This window comes from Melanerpes formicivorus, unplaced genomic scaffold, assembly GCF_026170545.1.
Source record: "Melanerpes formicivorus ecotype bairdi unplaced genomic scaffold, bMelFor1.0.p_v2 SCAF_13, whole genome shotgun sequence".
NCBI lineage: Eukaryota > Metazoa > Chordata > Aves > Piciformes > Picidae > Melanerpes > Melanerpes formicivorus.
In genome coordinates, this window is record NW_027142365.1 from 1,566,015 (window position 1) to 1,583,075 (window position 17,061).

At 51.6% G+C, this 17,061-nt stretch overlaps 1 protein-coding gene across 1 annotated transcript in view; it reads right to left on the minus strand.

The window, feature by feature from the left end:
• The window catches only part of PTH1R (parathyroid hormone 1 receptor), a 104,736-nt gene that overhangs the window by 24,675 nt on the left and 63,000 nt on the right, over window positions 1-17,061 (minus strand). Inside the window, exons 5-7 of the mRNA XM_068145814.1 lie at window positions 5,909-6,003; window positions 2,879-3,065; window positions 942-1,095 (exon numbers count right to left, since the gene is read on the minus strand). Of these exons, the coding sequence (XP_068001915.1) occupies window positions 942-1,095; window positions 2,879-3,065; window positions 5,909-6,003 (436 nt within the window). The remainder of the gene's footprint in view (window positions 1-941; window positions 1,096-2,878; window positions 3,066-5,908; window positions 6,004-17,061) is intronic.

Here is a 17,061-nt window from a genome sequence, read left to right on the forward strand (position 1 = left end):
GGCTGTTGTGACAGGTGTGACTTCAGCTTTGTGGTGGGTGGCTCTGATAAAATGATTATGTTCTGGCCCTGGTTGGAAGAATTAATGAGAGGAACCCATGGCTGCTGGAGTGTTTTGCTTTGGCTGCCTCAGGAGCAGCATCAAGTTGGTTTTTCTCCTTCAACATCTGGCATTACTTTCCAGCTGCTTCCCCTCTCATCCAGCATCTGCTCTGGGGAATTGCCTCTTTAAGTCTTCTCTGCACAGTTTAATGTCCTTTTCTGAGGAGAATATTAAACAAGGTTTGGAAGAGGGTGGGTAGGGGAGGTCTTTGGACTTGGGGAGTTCTTTGGACTTGTTTTCTTCATTGGGTTTTGGAAAGAGGTGACAGTGCTGAGCAGCACCTAAAGGGTGGATGTCAAGGGGATGGGGCCAGACTCTTTGTGGTGGTGCCCAGCAACAGGACAAGAGACAACAGCCACAAACTAGAAGCCAGAAGGTTCCATCTGAACAGGAGGGCTGCATGAGGAAGAGTGTGGCCAGCAGATTGGGAGAGGTTCTTCTCCCACTCTACTCTGCCCTACCCAGCCCACATCTGGGGAGCTGGCTCCAGAAGGTGCACTAAAATCAGCTGCCACAGGCACACCTCTGCTGGCTTGCAAGATGTGTTGCCTCTGCAAGCCTGAACTGATCCTCCCAGAGATCCTGGAGGTGTAAATACCACACTTTAGAAAGAATAAAGGCCTCCCAAGAGAACTGCCAGGCCCCTGTAAGAGTCACTGGTCTGTGATGCTCACCCTGCCTCTGTGCCCTCTTCTCTGTTCATGGTCATGCACTACCTGCTTCACAGACTGCCTCCAACTGGATGTTCCTTGAGGCCCCTCCCAAGCCTAACAATTCTAGGACTCTCTGACTCCAGCAGGCTCCTTCCAGGTGACCTAGAAGAAGCAACCATGACTTACCCCAGCCAAATAATGTGAATCCCCAAAGATACTTCTTCTCTGAGAAAAATGCCATGAAGATGAGGCTGTGGAGATAGAGCCCTTCCACCAGGATCCAGTAGTAATTGGTTGCCAGGAAGTAGAGGAAGAAGGTGACTGCTACTTTACAGCCCACCTGCAAGGACCACAGAAGGAAGAGGTTACAGCAGGAACAAGGTTCAGCACTGTTGCTCTGCAGAAAGCCAACACTGGCCAAGATGGGCTGGGTAAGAGGATGGGGAAAGGGGAAAATTAATCAGATCATCATCATTATGTTTTTTTTTAACAGAGTTTTTACAAGGGAGGGGAAAAAAGTCAGTGGGAGAACAGAAGAGATGAAAGCTGGTGCTGAGGGACCTGGCTTTGTGGTGAGCTGGCAGTGCTGGGTTAATGCTTGGACTTGATGATCTTAAAGGTCTCTTCCAGGCAAGGTGATTCTAAATGTCAGTGACAGAGAACTAAAATGAGATCCTGTTATGGTGGCACAGCCTTTTATGCTCCTCCTTTGCCACTGAACATGGAAAGGCACAGGTTGTACGCAGAGCATGGGAGCATGCAATGGTTTGAGTTGGAAGGGGCTTTAAAGGTTGTCCAGTACCATCCCCCTGCCACGGGCAGGGACACCTCCCACTAGAGCAGGCTGCTCAGGGCCCTGTCCAGCTTGGCCTTGGATACTTCCAGGGTAGGGACCTGAACAGCTTCTCCAGGCAACCTGTTCCAGTGTCTCAGATACATGGGGATGGATCAGCTATGGATGGACACATTTCCACCCATTCCCTTTTACAGACAGAAGGAAGTGAAACAGGGGTAAAAAAAAAGAGGCTGAATTGAAAATGGCCACCCACAGAATCACAGAATCATAGAACTGCTTTGGTTGGAGAAGGCTTCTAAGACCTCCAAGTCCAATCAGCAAGCCAACACCACCATGGCCAGTAAACCATGTCCCAAAGGGCCGTGGCCACAGGTTTGTTGAACACCTCCAGGGATGGGGACTCCACCACCTGCCTGGACAGCCTGTTCCAAAGCCCTGACCATTCTTTCAGGGAAGAAAGAGTTCCTAATGTGCGACCTAAACCTCCCCTGGTGCAATGTGAGGCCATTTCCTTTCATCCTGACACTTGATACTAGGGAGGAGAGGCCAACACCTGCCTCCCTACAACCTCCTTTCAGGAGTTGCAGAGAACAAGGAAGCCTCTCCTAAGTCTCTCCTAAGCCTCCTCTTCTCCAGACTGATATCTGCAAAATAAAATCACCAGCTACCCTCACACACTGCCATCTGAGCTTGCCATGCAGGGGGAAGAAAAACCACAACAAAGACTTTTGGAGAGAACTTCACCATCAGTTTTTACTGCAGGATGTGGCTCATTGTAATCTTGTCTGGATGAGTTGACCACACTGACTCAGATGACCAGAGCTGGAACCTGAGGGAGCTGGACTGAGTGAAGATGTCTCCCTGGTAGACATCTTTTGTGCAGATGATCTCTCCCTTTTCACATGATCACAGATCACAGGATGCTAGGGGTTGGAAGGGACCTCTGGAGATCATTGAGTCCAACCCCCCTGCCAGAGCAGGAGCATAGAATCCAGCACAGGTCCACACAGGAACACATCCAGACAGGGATGGAAAGGCTCCAAAGAAGGAGACTCCACAACCTCTCTGGGCAGCCTGCTCCAGGGCTCTGGGACCCCCCCAGTGAAGAAGTTCCTCCTCCTGTTGAGGTGGAACCTCCTGTGCTGGAGTTGATATCCACTGCCCCATGTCCTGTCCCAGGGTGCAGCTGAGCAGAGCCTGTCCCTTCCCTCCTGACCCCCAGCCCTCAGCTATTGATAGACATTGATCAGATCCCCTCTCAGCCTTCTCCTCTCCAGACTAAAAATGATCAGGGTTCCTCTGTTGTCCCTTCTCAGATGGTACTCACAAAATGTGATTTGTCTGCTGGAGGTGCTTCAGTGATGGATTTCAAGTCTTCCTCTGAGAACCTTTCCATCTCCTCCAGAGCTGACGCAGAGTACAAGACTGCATCCTTCACGAAGATGCTCACAGCCCTCAGCATGAAGGAGACAAACAGGTGCATGTGGATGTAGTTTCTAGTGCAGTGCAAACGTCTGGAGGAGAAGACAGAGAAGGATTGGAGTAGCTTAACTCATCTGTTGGACCAGGTCAGGCTCACCCTTACTTCTGAAGCTCCTCTCATCAGCATTTTTCCACTGGGTAGGTTTAGGCTGGACATTAGGGGAAGAAAAACTTCTCAGCCATAGTGGTCAGGGATTGGAATGTGCTGCCCAGGGAGGTGGTGGAGTCACCAACTCTGGCTGTGTTTCAAGGTGGTTTGGATGTGGTGCTTGGGGATATGGTTTAGGGGTAACCCTTATAGAGTAGGGTTCTGGGTTGGACTTGGTGATCCTGAGGCTGAGTGTTGCTGTGATCCTGTGATGCTGTCAGGGCAATGCTGTGCCTGTCACTCATTTAAACACTTTTAATTCTGACTGGAAAAGCTTGATGGGAATGGATTTTGCATGGGGTGGTGAGCATGATAGGTTGGACTGGATGATCTTAAAGGTCTTTTCCAGCCTGGTTTATTCAATTCAGTTCAGTTCAATTCAATTCAATTCAATTCAATTCAATTCAATTCAATTCGATTCAACTCAACTCAACTCAACTCAACTCAACTCAACTCAACTCAACTCAACTCAACTCAACTCAGTACAATTCAATTCAATTCTACTCTATTCTATTCTACTCCTATTCTATTCTATTCTATTCTATTCTATTCTATTCTATTCTATTCTATTCTATTCTATTCTATTCTATTCTATTCTATTCTATTCTATTCTATTCTATTCTATTCTATTCTCTCCATGCAGCTGTTGGGCAGTGGGTCTACACCTGGAAGACAGTGCTTGTGTGGTGCACAGACAGATGGAGGAGGAGATGTGATGTGGAGGCCCTGCTCAGTGTGTGCAGATCTGGAGTGCAGTGTGTGTGATGGAATGGTTTGGGTTGGAAGGGACATTTGAAGCTGTTCAACCCCCCTGAAATCAGCAGGGACAGCTGCAACCAGAGCAGGTTGCTCAGAGCCCCAAACAACCCAACCTGGGATGGTGCCAGGGATGGGGCAGCTCCCACCTCTGTGGAAACCTGGGCCAAAAATCTCCCTCTCTCAGTTCAAACCATCAGCCCTTGTCCTGCCACAACAGGCCCTGCTCAAACCCCTGCTCCCAGCTTTCTGATGGTCCCCTTGAAGCACTGAAAGGCCACCAGAAGGTCTCTTTGGAGCCTTCTCTTCCCCAGGCTGATGAGTTTGCCCAAACAGGACACTGTGTGTGCAGCACTGGCATCTGGAGGCACTGAGAGCTGCATTCAGTATGAAGTCCATGTGCTGTCTCTGCACATCTGGTGAACATCAGGATCAGCATCAGATGGACAGACCCTGTCCCAGGCTGCCCAGAGAGGTGAGAGCTGCCCCATCCCTGGAACCACTGCAGGTCAGGCTGTGAGCAACCTGCTCTGGTTGCAGCTGTCCCTGCTGGCTGCAGAGGCTTGGACTGGGTGAGCTTTAAAGGTTCCTTCCCTCCCAAACCATTCCATGATTCTCTGCTCTGGTTTGGAGTAAGCCAGCCACCATCTCCACAGTGCATGCATGGTGTGGGCATCTCTGAGTGCTGTGTGTGCACCACGAGCAGATCTCTGATGCTCAGTGCATGATCAGTGAGTGCCCAGCAGACATGCATGTCCAAGACAGACAGACCAAAGGCTGCATTCCTGCATGGTGCCAAATGGTACCCAAGTGTGAGCCTTGTGTGTGTCCCTCTTGTGCTTAAATCCATGCCCCAAACGAGCCTGAGAGTCAAAGCCTTCATTTAAAGAGCTCACATCAAAGGCTACAGAACTGTGGCCACTAAAACCTTGCTGAGCTTCCCACAATCTTCTAATCTGTGCCCACTCCAGAGTTAGCAGCAACTATAGAAGTAACTGTAGTGCCCTGGGAATCTTCTCTGGGACATTAACCTTTGCTTGGTCATGTTGAAGGCTGTACCCCCAGCCATGGCAGCAGCCACCCCACAGATGCTGATTGTGAAGTGCTTTGAGGCCCTTTTTGAGGGAAAAGCTGGGTGGGTAAGAAGTGGATGGGTTAGACCCAGCACCACAGAATCATGGAATCATAGAGCTGTTTTGGCTGGAAAAGGCCTTTAAGCTCATCCATTCCAAGAAACAATGATCTAGCTCCTCCAAATGTGGGGCTAAACCATGTGCCCCAGCACCACATCTCTGCATCTTGTAAACCCCTCCAGGGCTGGGGGTTCAACCACCCCCCTGGGCAGCCTCTTGCAGTGGTTGAGAACCCTTTCAGTAAAGAAGTTCCTTCTAATGGCCAAACTAAACCTCCCCTGGGGAAACTTGAGGCCCTTCCCTCTTCTCCTACCACTTCTTCCTTGGGAGAAGAGACCAAGCCTCACCTAGCTCCAGGCTCAGGGACCAGGATCACCAGGTGGGGGAGACTGGAGGAGTCAGTCTGGCACTTTTCCCTGGCTGAGGTCCCCTTCACTGGTCTCTCCTTAGTGAATATTTGGGTTTAGAGTGGAATTTCCCCAATGAAACCTTAGCTGTCACAAAAATCAGCCACCTAAATCTAAGGTGTGACATGGACAGCAATCCCTAGACAGTCTTCCAAGGCAGACCAAACTCTTCCTGGAGACACCTCTCCTCCCACTTGCTTCAAAGAGGCTCCAGCAAACTCTCTGGCAGGCCAGCAGAAGGAGTTGAAGCATCCCACCCCACCGTGTCCTGAGAAGGCTGACCCTAAGTGGCACTGCCAGAGCCCAAAGCACAGCTGCAGCCTCCTGTGACCTGCAGGAGCAGCTCATCCCGCTCCAGGAATGCTGAGGAGAGCCCCAAGGCCTTTCCAGGCTGCTGACAACTCCCTTAGGTATGAAGCAGAGCCGCCTACCTGAAGTATCCCAGGATAAGGACAGCAACTGTGAGGGATCCCAGGGAGATGGAGTATCCAACAGTGTAAATCAAATAGAGGCGATCAAAGACCTCCTGCAGTAGAGATGGTGGAGAAAATAAGGTCACGTTAGGACGTGTCCTGCAGCACAGGGAGCTGGGCTGTCAAACCTGCTGGGGATCTGGGAGACCTTGGGAACCCTTGGGAACCCCTGGGAAAGCATGGAATCAGGGAATGGGAGGGGTTGGAAGGGACCTTCGGAGGTCGTCCGGTCCAAATCCGCCTGCCAGGGCAGGGTCAGCCGGGGCAGGGCACCCAGGAACGCATCCAGATGAGCTTTTTAGTCTGGAGAGGAGAAGGCTGAGAGGGGATTTAGTGAGTGCTTAGAAATAGCTGAGGGCTGGGGGTCAGGAGGGAGGAGACAGGCTCTGCTCAGCTGCACCCTGGGATAGGACAAGGGGCAATGGATATTAAACTCTAGCCCAGGAGGTTCCACCTCAGCATGAGGAGGAACTTCTTCCCTGTGAGGCTCCCAGAGCCCTGGAGCAGGCTGCCCAGAGAGGTTGTGGAGTCTCCTTCTCTGGAGCCTTTCCAGCCCTGTCTGGATGTGTTCCTGTGTGACCTGTGCTGGGTTCTATGCTCCTGCTCTGGCAGAGGGCTTGGACTGGGAGATCTCCAGAGGTCCCTTCCAACCCCTGGCATCCTGGGATCCTGTGAAAGTGTCTGGAGAAGAAGACTCCACAACCTCTCTGGGCAGCCTGGTGCAAGGCTCCAGCATCCTAACAGTAAAGAACCTTCTCCTCATGGTGAGGTGTGAGGTCCCTGTGTCCAGCTGGTGTCTGTTGCCCCTCCTCCTGTCACAGGACTCCACTGTAAAGAGCCTGGCCCCTTCTTTTGGACACCCACCCTGCAGAGATTGATCACCATGCCTGAGGTCTCCTCTCACATTTGTTGTCATCCTTGTGGTGTAGGAGCAGCTTGGAAAGTGATGTGCACTGTTCCTAAGGGTTGAGGGGAGCTGGGAATTCCTAGTGGCTCCAGGGATGGAGCTGGGCTCATCCCATACCTACTGAGCTCTGCAGCATTTCCACCCTGAAGGAACCCCCAAGTGCTTTACAAACTCAGCCAAATCCAGAGCCCACCTGGCAGCTTCTGCTGGAACAAACTGCCCACTGGCCTGGGATTTCTTGTTTTGCTGGAACCAGTAAAGCTGAGCCTTAGGGCTCAGCCATAGCATTGCTGAGTGACTGATGGCCAGGCTGGTGGGGTGTCAAGCCTCCCCCCCACCCCCAGAACACAGAGGGAGAATATACTTTGGCTGGGGGATAGGAGGGGGAAAAAATACCACCTGCATTTATTTTTCCTGTAGAAAACTCAGAAGCAGGCTGTGACTGTGGTTATCCAACCCAGACACAACTGGAGCTTGCCAAAGTCCCACTGGAAAAGGGCCTGTCACAGGAGAGCTCAAAGTAATTAATCCTGTCGTAGGGTTTAGTTCTCTTGGCCCTCAGTGCTTCACAGTTGGGCTCAGAAAGCCCAGAGCTTTCCATTAAGTGTGGAGAGCATTTTCTCTCTCTCTCTGTTCACCAGCACAGGTGAGAGGCTGACCTGCTGGAAAGCAGCTCCAAAGAGAAGGACCTGAGAGTGCTGGTGGACAAGAGGTTGCCCACGAGCCAGCAATGTGCCCCTGTGGCCAAGGCGGCCAATGGGGGGCATGAAGAGGACTGTGGCCAGCAGGTTGAAGGAGGTTCTCCTGCTCCTCTACTCTGCCCTGGTTAGGCTACAGAGGGAGGACTGGGTCCAGTTCTGGGCTTCCCAGTTCAAGAGAGACAGAGAACTGCTGAAGAGAGTCCAGGGGAGGCTGGGAAGCTGCTGAGGAGCCTGCAGCAGCTCTGGGAGGAGCAAAGGCTGAGAGCCCTGGGGCTGAGAGCCTGCAGCAGAGCAGCCCCAGAGGGCAGCTGAGCAATGCTCAGCAAGAGCTAAAGGAGCTGTGGGGGGCAAGAGGCTGGTGCCAGGCTCTGCTGAGTGGTGCCCAGGGCCAGCACAAGGGGCAGAGGGCACAAACTGGAGCCCAGGAGGTTCCACCTGAGCAGGAGGAGAAAGTTGTTTGTTGTGAGGCTGCTGGAGGCCTGTCCCAGGCTGCCCAGAGAGGTTGTGGAGTCTGCTGGTGTGGAGAGCTTCCAACCCCCCTGGGCACTGTGCTGCTGGGCAGGGTGCTGTGGGTGCAGCCTTCAGCAGGGGGTTGGACTGGGGGAGCTCCGGAGGCCCTTTTCAACCCAAACCACGCTGGCATTCTGGGATTCTGTGCTGGGGCAAGAAGTTTGAGTGAGTAACTGCCTGAAAAGGGTTAAAACTCCTGCACCCTCCTAGCTCCTACTGCCTCTCACCATCTGAAATCAGAAATAAACCCAGAAGAAACCACCCAATTCAGCATCTTTCTCCTGGCTCCCTCCTCCCCTGTCTCCCGCTGGGTTGCAATAACATTGGTGAGGCTGGGCTCTGAATGACAGCTCTGATTTTTTGGATTTGAGGCTAGCAATGCTGTCCTGGAATGTGAAACCTCAAGCCCCTATTACATCAGAGTCCCCCCCAGATCTGGGAACATTTCTCTGTGGTTTCCACGGGGCGCGCGGCGCGCTTGCCAGAAGCCATCTACGTGTGGCTGTGTGCGTCTCCAGAGAGAATTTTCTGTCTGTGGAGGCAGCAGGCACTAAAAAGCCAATGTGAGCAGATCTGAGAACTTTAGGGGAAGGGGAAAAAAACCCACCCCCAAAAATCCCCCCAACCCCAAGCACCCCACAAATAAACCACCTTCCCTTCCAAGCCTGGCAGGCTGCTCCGGCTGCCATGCTGGAATCCTGATTGGAGCTGGAGGGGGGGAACAAAGAAAGGAGAGACACTTCTGCCTCCACAGGGGAAGTGGAAGGAGAAATGAGAATCCTCCTCCAGTTTTGGGATCCCTGAGGACTGGGCAGTTTGTGTGGCTTCAACAGCAGCAGCCCTGAGCCCCCTTCAGAGGGCGAACCGGAAAGATCCACGCTCCTCTGGGACAATGTCGGCGTTGTGGCAGCCATGGCCTTGGGAAGGGTTTGCTGATTGGCTGGCAGGAGGTCTTGGAAGGCTGTGGTTAGCTGCTCTGATGAACCACAGGGCCTCTTTTTGAAGGGGCATTGAGTCAGAACTGCCAAGACACACAGATGCACGCAGGCAGGCTGGGAAGCTCGCTTGCAGCCCAAGGTGAGAGGCTTCTTACCCAGCAGCTCCACGAGGATGGCTTCAGGGAAAGTGAGTTTCTGGGTGGGGTGCTGAGGTCATTGGGGGAAAACCTCAGGAGCAAAAAGCTGAGGCTCTCCAAAGAGGCTGCACAGGGCAGCTTGTGCTTGCTGGTCCCCAGGGGTGTTTGTCCTCAAGGATGGTGAGACCTGGACTTACCCAGGGGGCAAAAGTAAAAGCTCTAAAGGCAATTGCAGGTCTCACTCATCTCCTAGCACGAGGGAGGTCCCAGCCTGGTGGAAACCACAGTGCTGAATCAGGAAAGATCCTCCAGGTACCAAAACATTGAGTCATCTGCCAGCTGACACAGCCACCTCCATGGCCTGAGAAGCTCAGGTTTGGGCTTGGGATGAATGGAGGTTAAATAATTCACAGGCTGACCACAGAGGTCATGCATGGCCAAGCCATGGACACAGCCTGGGTCTCCATGCTTCCAAGACAGTGCACCACTTACTGCATCCTGCAACAAGAGGGGCTCTGTGCCACCAAAGAGTCACAGAATGGCTTGGGGTGGAAGGGACCTTAAAGATCATCTAGTTCCAACCCCCCTGCAGTGAGCAGGGACACCTTCCAGTAGCTCAGGTGGCCCCAAAGCCCCATCCAACCTGCCTGTGAGTGCTGCCAGGGATGGGTCATCCATAGCTGCTTTGGACAACCTGCTCCAGTGTTTCACCACCCTCAGAGTAAAGAATTTCTTCCTAATATCTAATCTAAACTCCCTTCTTCTGGTTTAAAACCATTACCCCTCACCTCATCATTACCCTCCTGCATGAAGAGTCCTTTCCAACCTTTCCTGTAGGCCACCTTTAAGTCCTGAAGGGCCACCAGAAGGTCACTCTGGAGCCTTCTCTTTTCCAGGCTGACCAAACCTGATTCTCTCAGCCTGGCCTCACAGGAGAGGTGCTCCAGCCCCCTGGTCATTTTTGTGGCCTAAAGATGGGGAAGGTGTGGGATGGATCTAATCCTTCCTTTCTTCCACTCTCACAGCTCTCCTGTGCCTCTGGCATCTGCCAACAGAAGAATGCTCTGGAGGCTTTCCCTTCACATGGCTGAGCCAGTTGTGGTTGCTCCTGGAGGATGTTGGGCAGGATGGAGCCCCTCTGATGTGGCTGAGCTGGATTTGGTGCTGGTGAGATGACTTTCCATCAAGTCATGCACCATGCACCCTCCCCAGGTCAGGCTCTGTGGTGCTCTCAGGCACTGCACAGCCTTGTTTAGGATGAAATAAAATGGGCTTAAGCTGCCCCAGGGGAGGTTTAGGTTGGACACTAGAAGAAAATTCTTCCCCAGAGGGGTTCTGGAGCCCTGGAACAAGCTCCTCAGGGAGGTGGTCGAATCCCCATCCCTGGAGGGGCTTAAAAGCTTCAGAGATCTGGTAGTGAGGACCCCAGCCTTGGTAGAGTTATGTAATGGTTGGAGTTGATGCTCTTAAAGGTGCTTTCCAACCAAAACCATTCCATGATGCAAGGCACTTCTTTTCCCTCAGCCTCTCCAGCACACACTGCAAAGCTCCCCCAGCCCCCAGCCATCTGTCCTGTACAGCCAGGTGAAAGGATCTGTCCCCAGTGAGCCAGCCCAGCTCCCCCTGCCTCCCCAGCCTCCCTCCAGCCATAACTCAGAGGCTGACAATAGACCAAGCCTAAGTATTATTTCAGATGTGTTGCCTGCTGAACCTGTAACCACATCTCCTTTTCCACCTCCTCCTTGGTTGGGTGGGAGACTTCCTCTCTGTTCCCCTTTGCATCTCAGCTTTCCACCAACCTGGCCTCAGGGTGGAAACTTCACAGCAGCTTGGTGGCTTTGGGAGGACAGGGAAGCAAAGCAGAGCTGGAGGTGGCTCCTGCCTGAACTCAGCAAGTGTATGGAAAGAATCAGACCAGACCAGACCTAGGCAGCATGGACAGCCATGGGCTGCATGTGCCCCCCTCCTGTGGGGGTCCCTGCATTCCACTCTCCATGTGGTTTGGACATCTTCCAGGTGTGTGACCCTCAGAGCAGCTGCCTGTTGTATTTCCATACTGTGCTCAGGGCTTGGTTTCACTCCTGATTTGTCCTCTTCCACCAAAGGGGGGAGGATCTGTGCTGATCTAAACCCAGAAGCAAACTGCTCTCCCCTGCAGGACAACTCAGAACTTCATCAGAGCACCAGGCAAGGGGGTTTGAGGCCCCACCAAGTGTGGCAGCACAGCTGTGCTCTCCCTCTTGCATTGCAGCTGCAGGACAGGCTGGGTGAAGAGGTCTGCTCCAGATTCTACTAGGGGCTGACCCACTGGAAAGCAGCACCATGGAGAAGGACCTGGGAGTCCTTCTGATGGACAGTAAGTTACCCATGGGACAGCAATCTGCCCTTGTGTAGCCCAGAAGGCCAATGGTATCTTGAGGTGCATGAAGAAGAGTGAGGCCAGCAGGTCGAGGGAGGTTCTCCTGCCCTTCTGCTCCACCCCAGTGAGACTACATCTGGAGCACTGGCTCCAACACTGGGCTTCCCCGTTCAAGAGGGATGGGGATATACAAGAGAGAGGCTACAAGGATGATTCAGGGACTCTGGTGAGGAAAGGCTGAGAGACTTGGGGCTGCTGAGCCTGGAGAAGAGCAGCCTGAGAGGAGATCTTATGACAAACATCTGAAGGGTGGGTGTGAAGAAGAAGGGGCCAGGCTCTTTTCAGTGGTGCCCAGTGACAGGACAGGGGTTCGTGGGCACAAGCTGAAACCCAGGGAGGCTTCATCTAAAGATGAGGAGAAACTTCATTGCTGTCAGCGTGCTGGAGCCCCATCCCAGGCTGCCCAAGAGGGGTTGTAGGGTCTCCTTCTGTGGAAACATTCAAGACCCATCTGGATGCATCCATGTCTGACCTGCCCCAGGTGATCCTGCTTTGGGGTTGGACTGGATGATCTGTGGAGGTCCCTTCCAGTCCCTACTCTTCTGTGATTCTATGATTCTGTGATTTTGTGATTCTATGATGCTGTAATTCTCTGATTCTCTGATTCAATGATTCTAGGATTCCACGGTTCTATGATTTCATGATTCTCTGAGTCAATGATTCTCTGGGTCAATGCTTCTCCAGTTCTCTGATTTATGGTTCTATGATTCTCCCAAGGATTCTCTGAATCTTCAGCAGCTGGCTGCAGCCTGCCAGCTCTCATGCTTGAAAAGGAGACCCCTATCTCCAGGACTGTCAATCCAGCCTCCTCCAGCTAGTTTTGCCTGAGAAGCCAACCAAAGAAGCTTTGCTCAGGGGCAGTTGTGAGCTGTCAATTCTCCAGGCTCTGCTGGCCTCGCCCCGCTTCGCTGCCGCCGGGCCGCGGTTTCCCTGCCGCCCCGCCTGCAATCATCCTACTGATGTGGCTCGGGGTGGGGGAAGAGAGGCAGCACGAGACACAGAATCTCTCTGGGGCTTCTCTGTTTGCTCTGTGTTGCTCAATCTGGCCATTACCCCACCGTGGCTAAAATGGGAGGATCAGCCCCCTACCCCAGGAGATGTGGACAGAGCCCTCTCCAAGCGCTCGGGCGGCCGTGGGCGTTGACTGCGGCGTGGGGCTGGAGCTATCTATAGGCTCCAGACTATTTCCAGAGGTAGCAGAGCAGGGGGTTTATATATAGGCACAGACAGACATGGCTTTCCCTAACACTTTGTAACGTGTGGCTGCTTAGAAATCCACCCCCCTGGTGACATCTGCTCGCCCAGAGCCGGCCCACGGCTCTCCTTCCAAACCCTGGGCTGAAGGCAGCTGCTGCCGGTGACGCAGAGATGCTGCTCCCCAGGGAGGGGAAATAATAATAGAAAGCAAGCTCTGCCTCCAGAAGATGTCTGTCCTGCCAGCACCCCCCCATTCTGACAGCTCTTGACATATTTACTCTGAAGAAAACCCCAAACCACCAGACCTCAAAGGAAGGTTGATTAAGACCAGCGTCCCACAGCCACGCTTGGGTGTGAAGGAGAAGAGGCTTCCTCGCTCTCTGAAAGCCTCAGGCTGCTCTTCTCCAGGCTCAACAGCCCCAGGGCTCTCAGCCTTTCCTCCTCACAGAGATGCTCCAGGCCCCACAGCTGCTTCAGAGCCTCCACTGGACTCTCTCCAGTAGTTCCCAGGCTCTCTTGAGCTGAGGATCTCAGAACTGGACGAAATATTCCAGATGAAGCCTTACTGGGGTGGAGTAGAGGGGCAGGAGAACCTCTTCTCCAGGCTCAGCAGCCCCAAGTCTCTCAGCCTTTCCTCACCAGAGTCCCTAAACCATCCTTGTAGCCTCCATTAGACTCTCTCTTGTATATCCCCATCCCTCTTGAACAGGGAAGCCCAGTGTTGGAGCCAGTGCTCCAGAAGTATTCTCACTAGGGTGGAGCAGAAGGGTAGGAGAGCCTCCCTCGACCTGCTGGCCACACTCTTCATGCACCCCAGGACACCATTGGCCTTCTTGGCCACAAGGGCACATTGCTGGCTCATGGGGAACTTGTCCACCAGCACTCCCAAGTCCTTCTCTTTGGAGGTGCTTCCCAGCAGGTGACCTCTCACCTGTGCTGGTGCAGGGGGTTATTATTTGTCAGGTGCAGGATCCTGTGCTAGGGGCTCCAGAACTGGAGATCACTGAGTCCAACTCCCCTGCCAAAGCAGGATCTCGTGGGTGGGTCACAGAGGAAGGTGTCTTAGATGGGTCTTGAAAGTCTCCCAAGAAGGAGACTCCAAAACCTCTCTGGGCAAATGTTGCTACAGAGATGAGGTCTTGCTACAGAGCCCCAGTTAGGCTCAGACCCAGAGGAGCAGGACATTCCCACCAGCTGCTGTCTGACCTCAATGTGTGTCAGAGTAAGGCCCCTGGCTGTGATGTGAGGATGGACACCTTCCTTTACACATTCCCAGGAGAACATCAAACCCTCTCCACCTGCAGGGAAATCCTTTCCTAATGCTGGACTGGTGTCCATTGATTCAGAATTGTTGCTCCAGCAGAATTCCTCTGAGATCTGCTCTCTCCTGTTCCCTTCCACTGGCAAAGGACTCGGTGCTGTGGCCGGTTGACGTTGCCCCCTTAAGAAAGGGAACATGGTGGACGGAAGTTGGTAAACGGAAGGAATAGTCTAAACTAATTTCATTGGACGAGTGGGAGGAAGCACTTCTGAGCTGGGACTATACTGGACATTTCCAGCACTTCTCAGTCAGTCTTGCTTCCGTCTTTGCTTCGTGCAGCAGCTTTCCCTGTGCTGGGCTTTCTGCCAACGCCTCGGCCTTGAAAACCAGATAACAGGCCTGTATACTAACTCCCTTCCAATTAACACAAACTGCTTCTAACTTTTTTTCCTCTCTTCTCTTTCTCTTTCTATCCCATTCTGGGGAAAGGGGGGGAAGAGAGGGGAGAGCGGAGGTGGGGGACCCCTCTCTGCCGAGGGGGGCACTCTCATTTCTGTGTTACTCTGTTGTATATCTTTGTATATATTGTAGATATTGTAAATTTGTAAATAATCCCCTGCAAACCCTACATCGCTTTGTAAATATAGCTCCACTGCTTTGCTAATTCAGCTTGCGAGTTTTTTTTCTTTTCCCTTCAATTTTTTTTTCCCTTTTACTTTACAAAGGGGGAAGGGAGTAGGCTTCTTGGCCTTGCCCTTCCACCCACCACATTTTTTTTATTGGCGCCCAACGTGGGGCAGATAATTAGTTTAATTTATTATCTGATTGATTTAGTGTTTTCCAGCTGAATTAGCAAACATGAAGGTATTGTGGTTTGTGGAGCGATTATTCTTTTCAATTTTTGGGGCTCTGATTTACAGATATTGTTTGGGTTTGATTTTGGATTACCTGGGTAAATATTTGGTGCGGACAATTTATATGTGGGTTATGTATAGAGTTAAATTATGGTATGGAAAATGTATTAATTTATTATGGCCAGTGAGATACAGGAATGTTACCTCCACCACTCTCCCAATTGAGATAAAGGGTTTTAAGATTCCGCCTGAGGAGACAGTAACTTTAGGTGAGGCCTGGGATCCAAAGGTGATTTATTTCATATGTATAATCCTGCTCTCAGTGATAATTAACGTGTATCTGCTGGTCTCTTTGCGGCGAGAGAGAAAGGTGTCCAGAGCTTGTTTTGTTATTAAAACTAGATCAAAAAGAAAACGCCGTGGCTCTCGATCAGTCCCAGAGTCATCTAGTGACGAGGACTGTGGAGAACCCGTGTCAGTAAAAAAGAAGGCTAAAAAGTTAATTGGTAAGGCAGCTCTAAATGACTTTGCTGATTCTAGCAAGCAGCCAAGGGCATCGGCTGGTATCAACATGGCGCCTACTCCTTCTCCTTCTTCTTCTTCTCCGTCGGCCAGTAATGGAGCAACATCACTTCCACCCACTCCCTCAGTGGGACCGGAAGTCACTGCCCCAGCAGCTGATTTATCTCAGGACCTGTCAGCTTCCATTAAGATGGCTGTAAATTCAAACACAGCTCCAGTTAAGGTGGCTCCTTTAAAGACTAGAAGTGGAAAGGCCCAAGATGGAGAAGAAGAGGTGGAGACTGATCCTGGTGAGGGGCCCTCTACTCTAAAAGATCCTGCTCAGGAGGAAGAGAAGGTTTGTTTTAAAGATCTAGCTAACCTAGTGAGATCAAAGCAGGATAGAGATGAAGCTAGGAAAGCAGCTGGCAAAGGTGGTTCTCAGCTTAAAGAGATCCTTAGGAGAATGACAGCAGGATTTTACGGGCAAAGAATTCAGGGAGATGAAGATGAAGATGATATTACAGACTGTTCGTCACCACGGGAGGAATTGAGAAATGTCCGTAAAGATTTCACCAGGGCAGATAAGGAGCCAGTTCTAGCTTGGCTTAGTAGGTGTTATGATACAGGTGCTTCAGCTCTAACAGTTGGAGACAAGTCAGCAGCTCAGTTAGGAACTCTCTCAAGGGACAATGGAATAGATAGACATCTAGGTGAAGCTCTCGGTAAGGTTAATCTGTGGATACGCCTTTTAATAGCGGTTGCCCTGAGATACCCTTCCCGAGATGATCTTCCATGGAATCCTAAACCCTGGACTACCATAGATGAGGGAATTAAGCGCTTGAGAGAATTTGCTGTTAGAGAGCTACTCTATGGTGAACATGAAACTCTGAATCCTGATGACGTTCCTGTGGGTATTGGTCTTGCTAAAAAGATCATCAAACTTGCTCCTTCTAATTATGCAAACATTCTGGCAAGCAGAATTGTGTCAAGAAGTTATGGTGGAGCTTCTCCCACGGTTGGCCAATTCAGTGATCAAATGAGACAATTGGAGGATAGCATGACACGTGGTTCTTTGGTTTCAGCCATTAAAACGATGTCTGGTGATATTCAGAATTGCATAAGAGAGTTAAAAGATGAATTTAGAAACTCCATATCCCAATTGGCACAAAGGGATAATTTCAATTCTTCCTCCAGGTGGGTACAAGTTTCATCTGTGAGGAATACACGTCCTCCAAGGAGGTCATTCCAAAACAGGACATTCCAAAACAGGTCATTCCAAAACAGACCACCAAGGCAATCACGTAGAACTATTTGGATAACTCTGCGTGATCAGTTTGGTGAGAACATGAACCGCTGGGATGGCCAACCAACTTCTAATCTTTTCAGGAGACTGAGGGAATTGCAAAGTGGCAGAACCCGAGGTAGCAATACCAGAAGGGTAGCTGTTACTTCCACAGTTCCCCAGAACGACTCTTATGGCTCCAACAGTGGCTCCAGTTATAACATGCAAAGTTATAACCCTGCACAATATGTGCAATGCACATGTGGGCATGTTCCCCATAACTAGGGGTGCCCTGCCTCCCGCCAGGGGGAGGAGAGGGATAACAGAGATAACAGAATCTATTGGGATGTGTACATCCAGTGGCCTGGCACTTCACAATTTCGGAAGTACAGGGCCTTGGT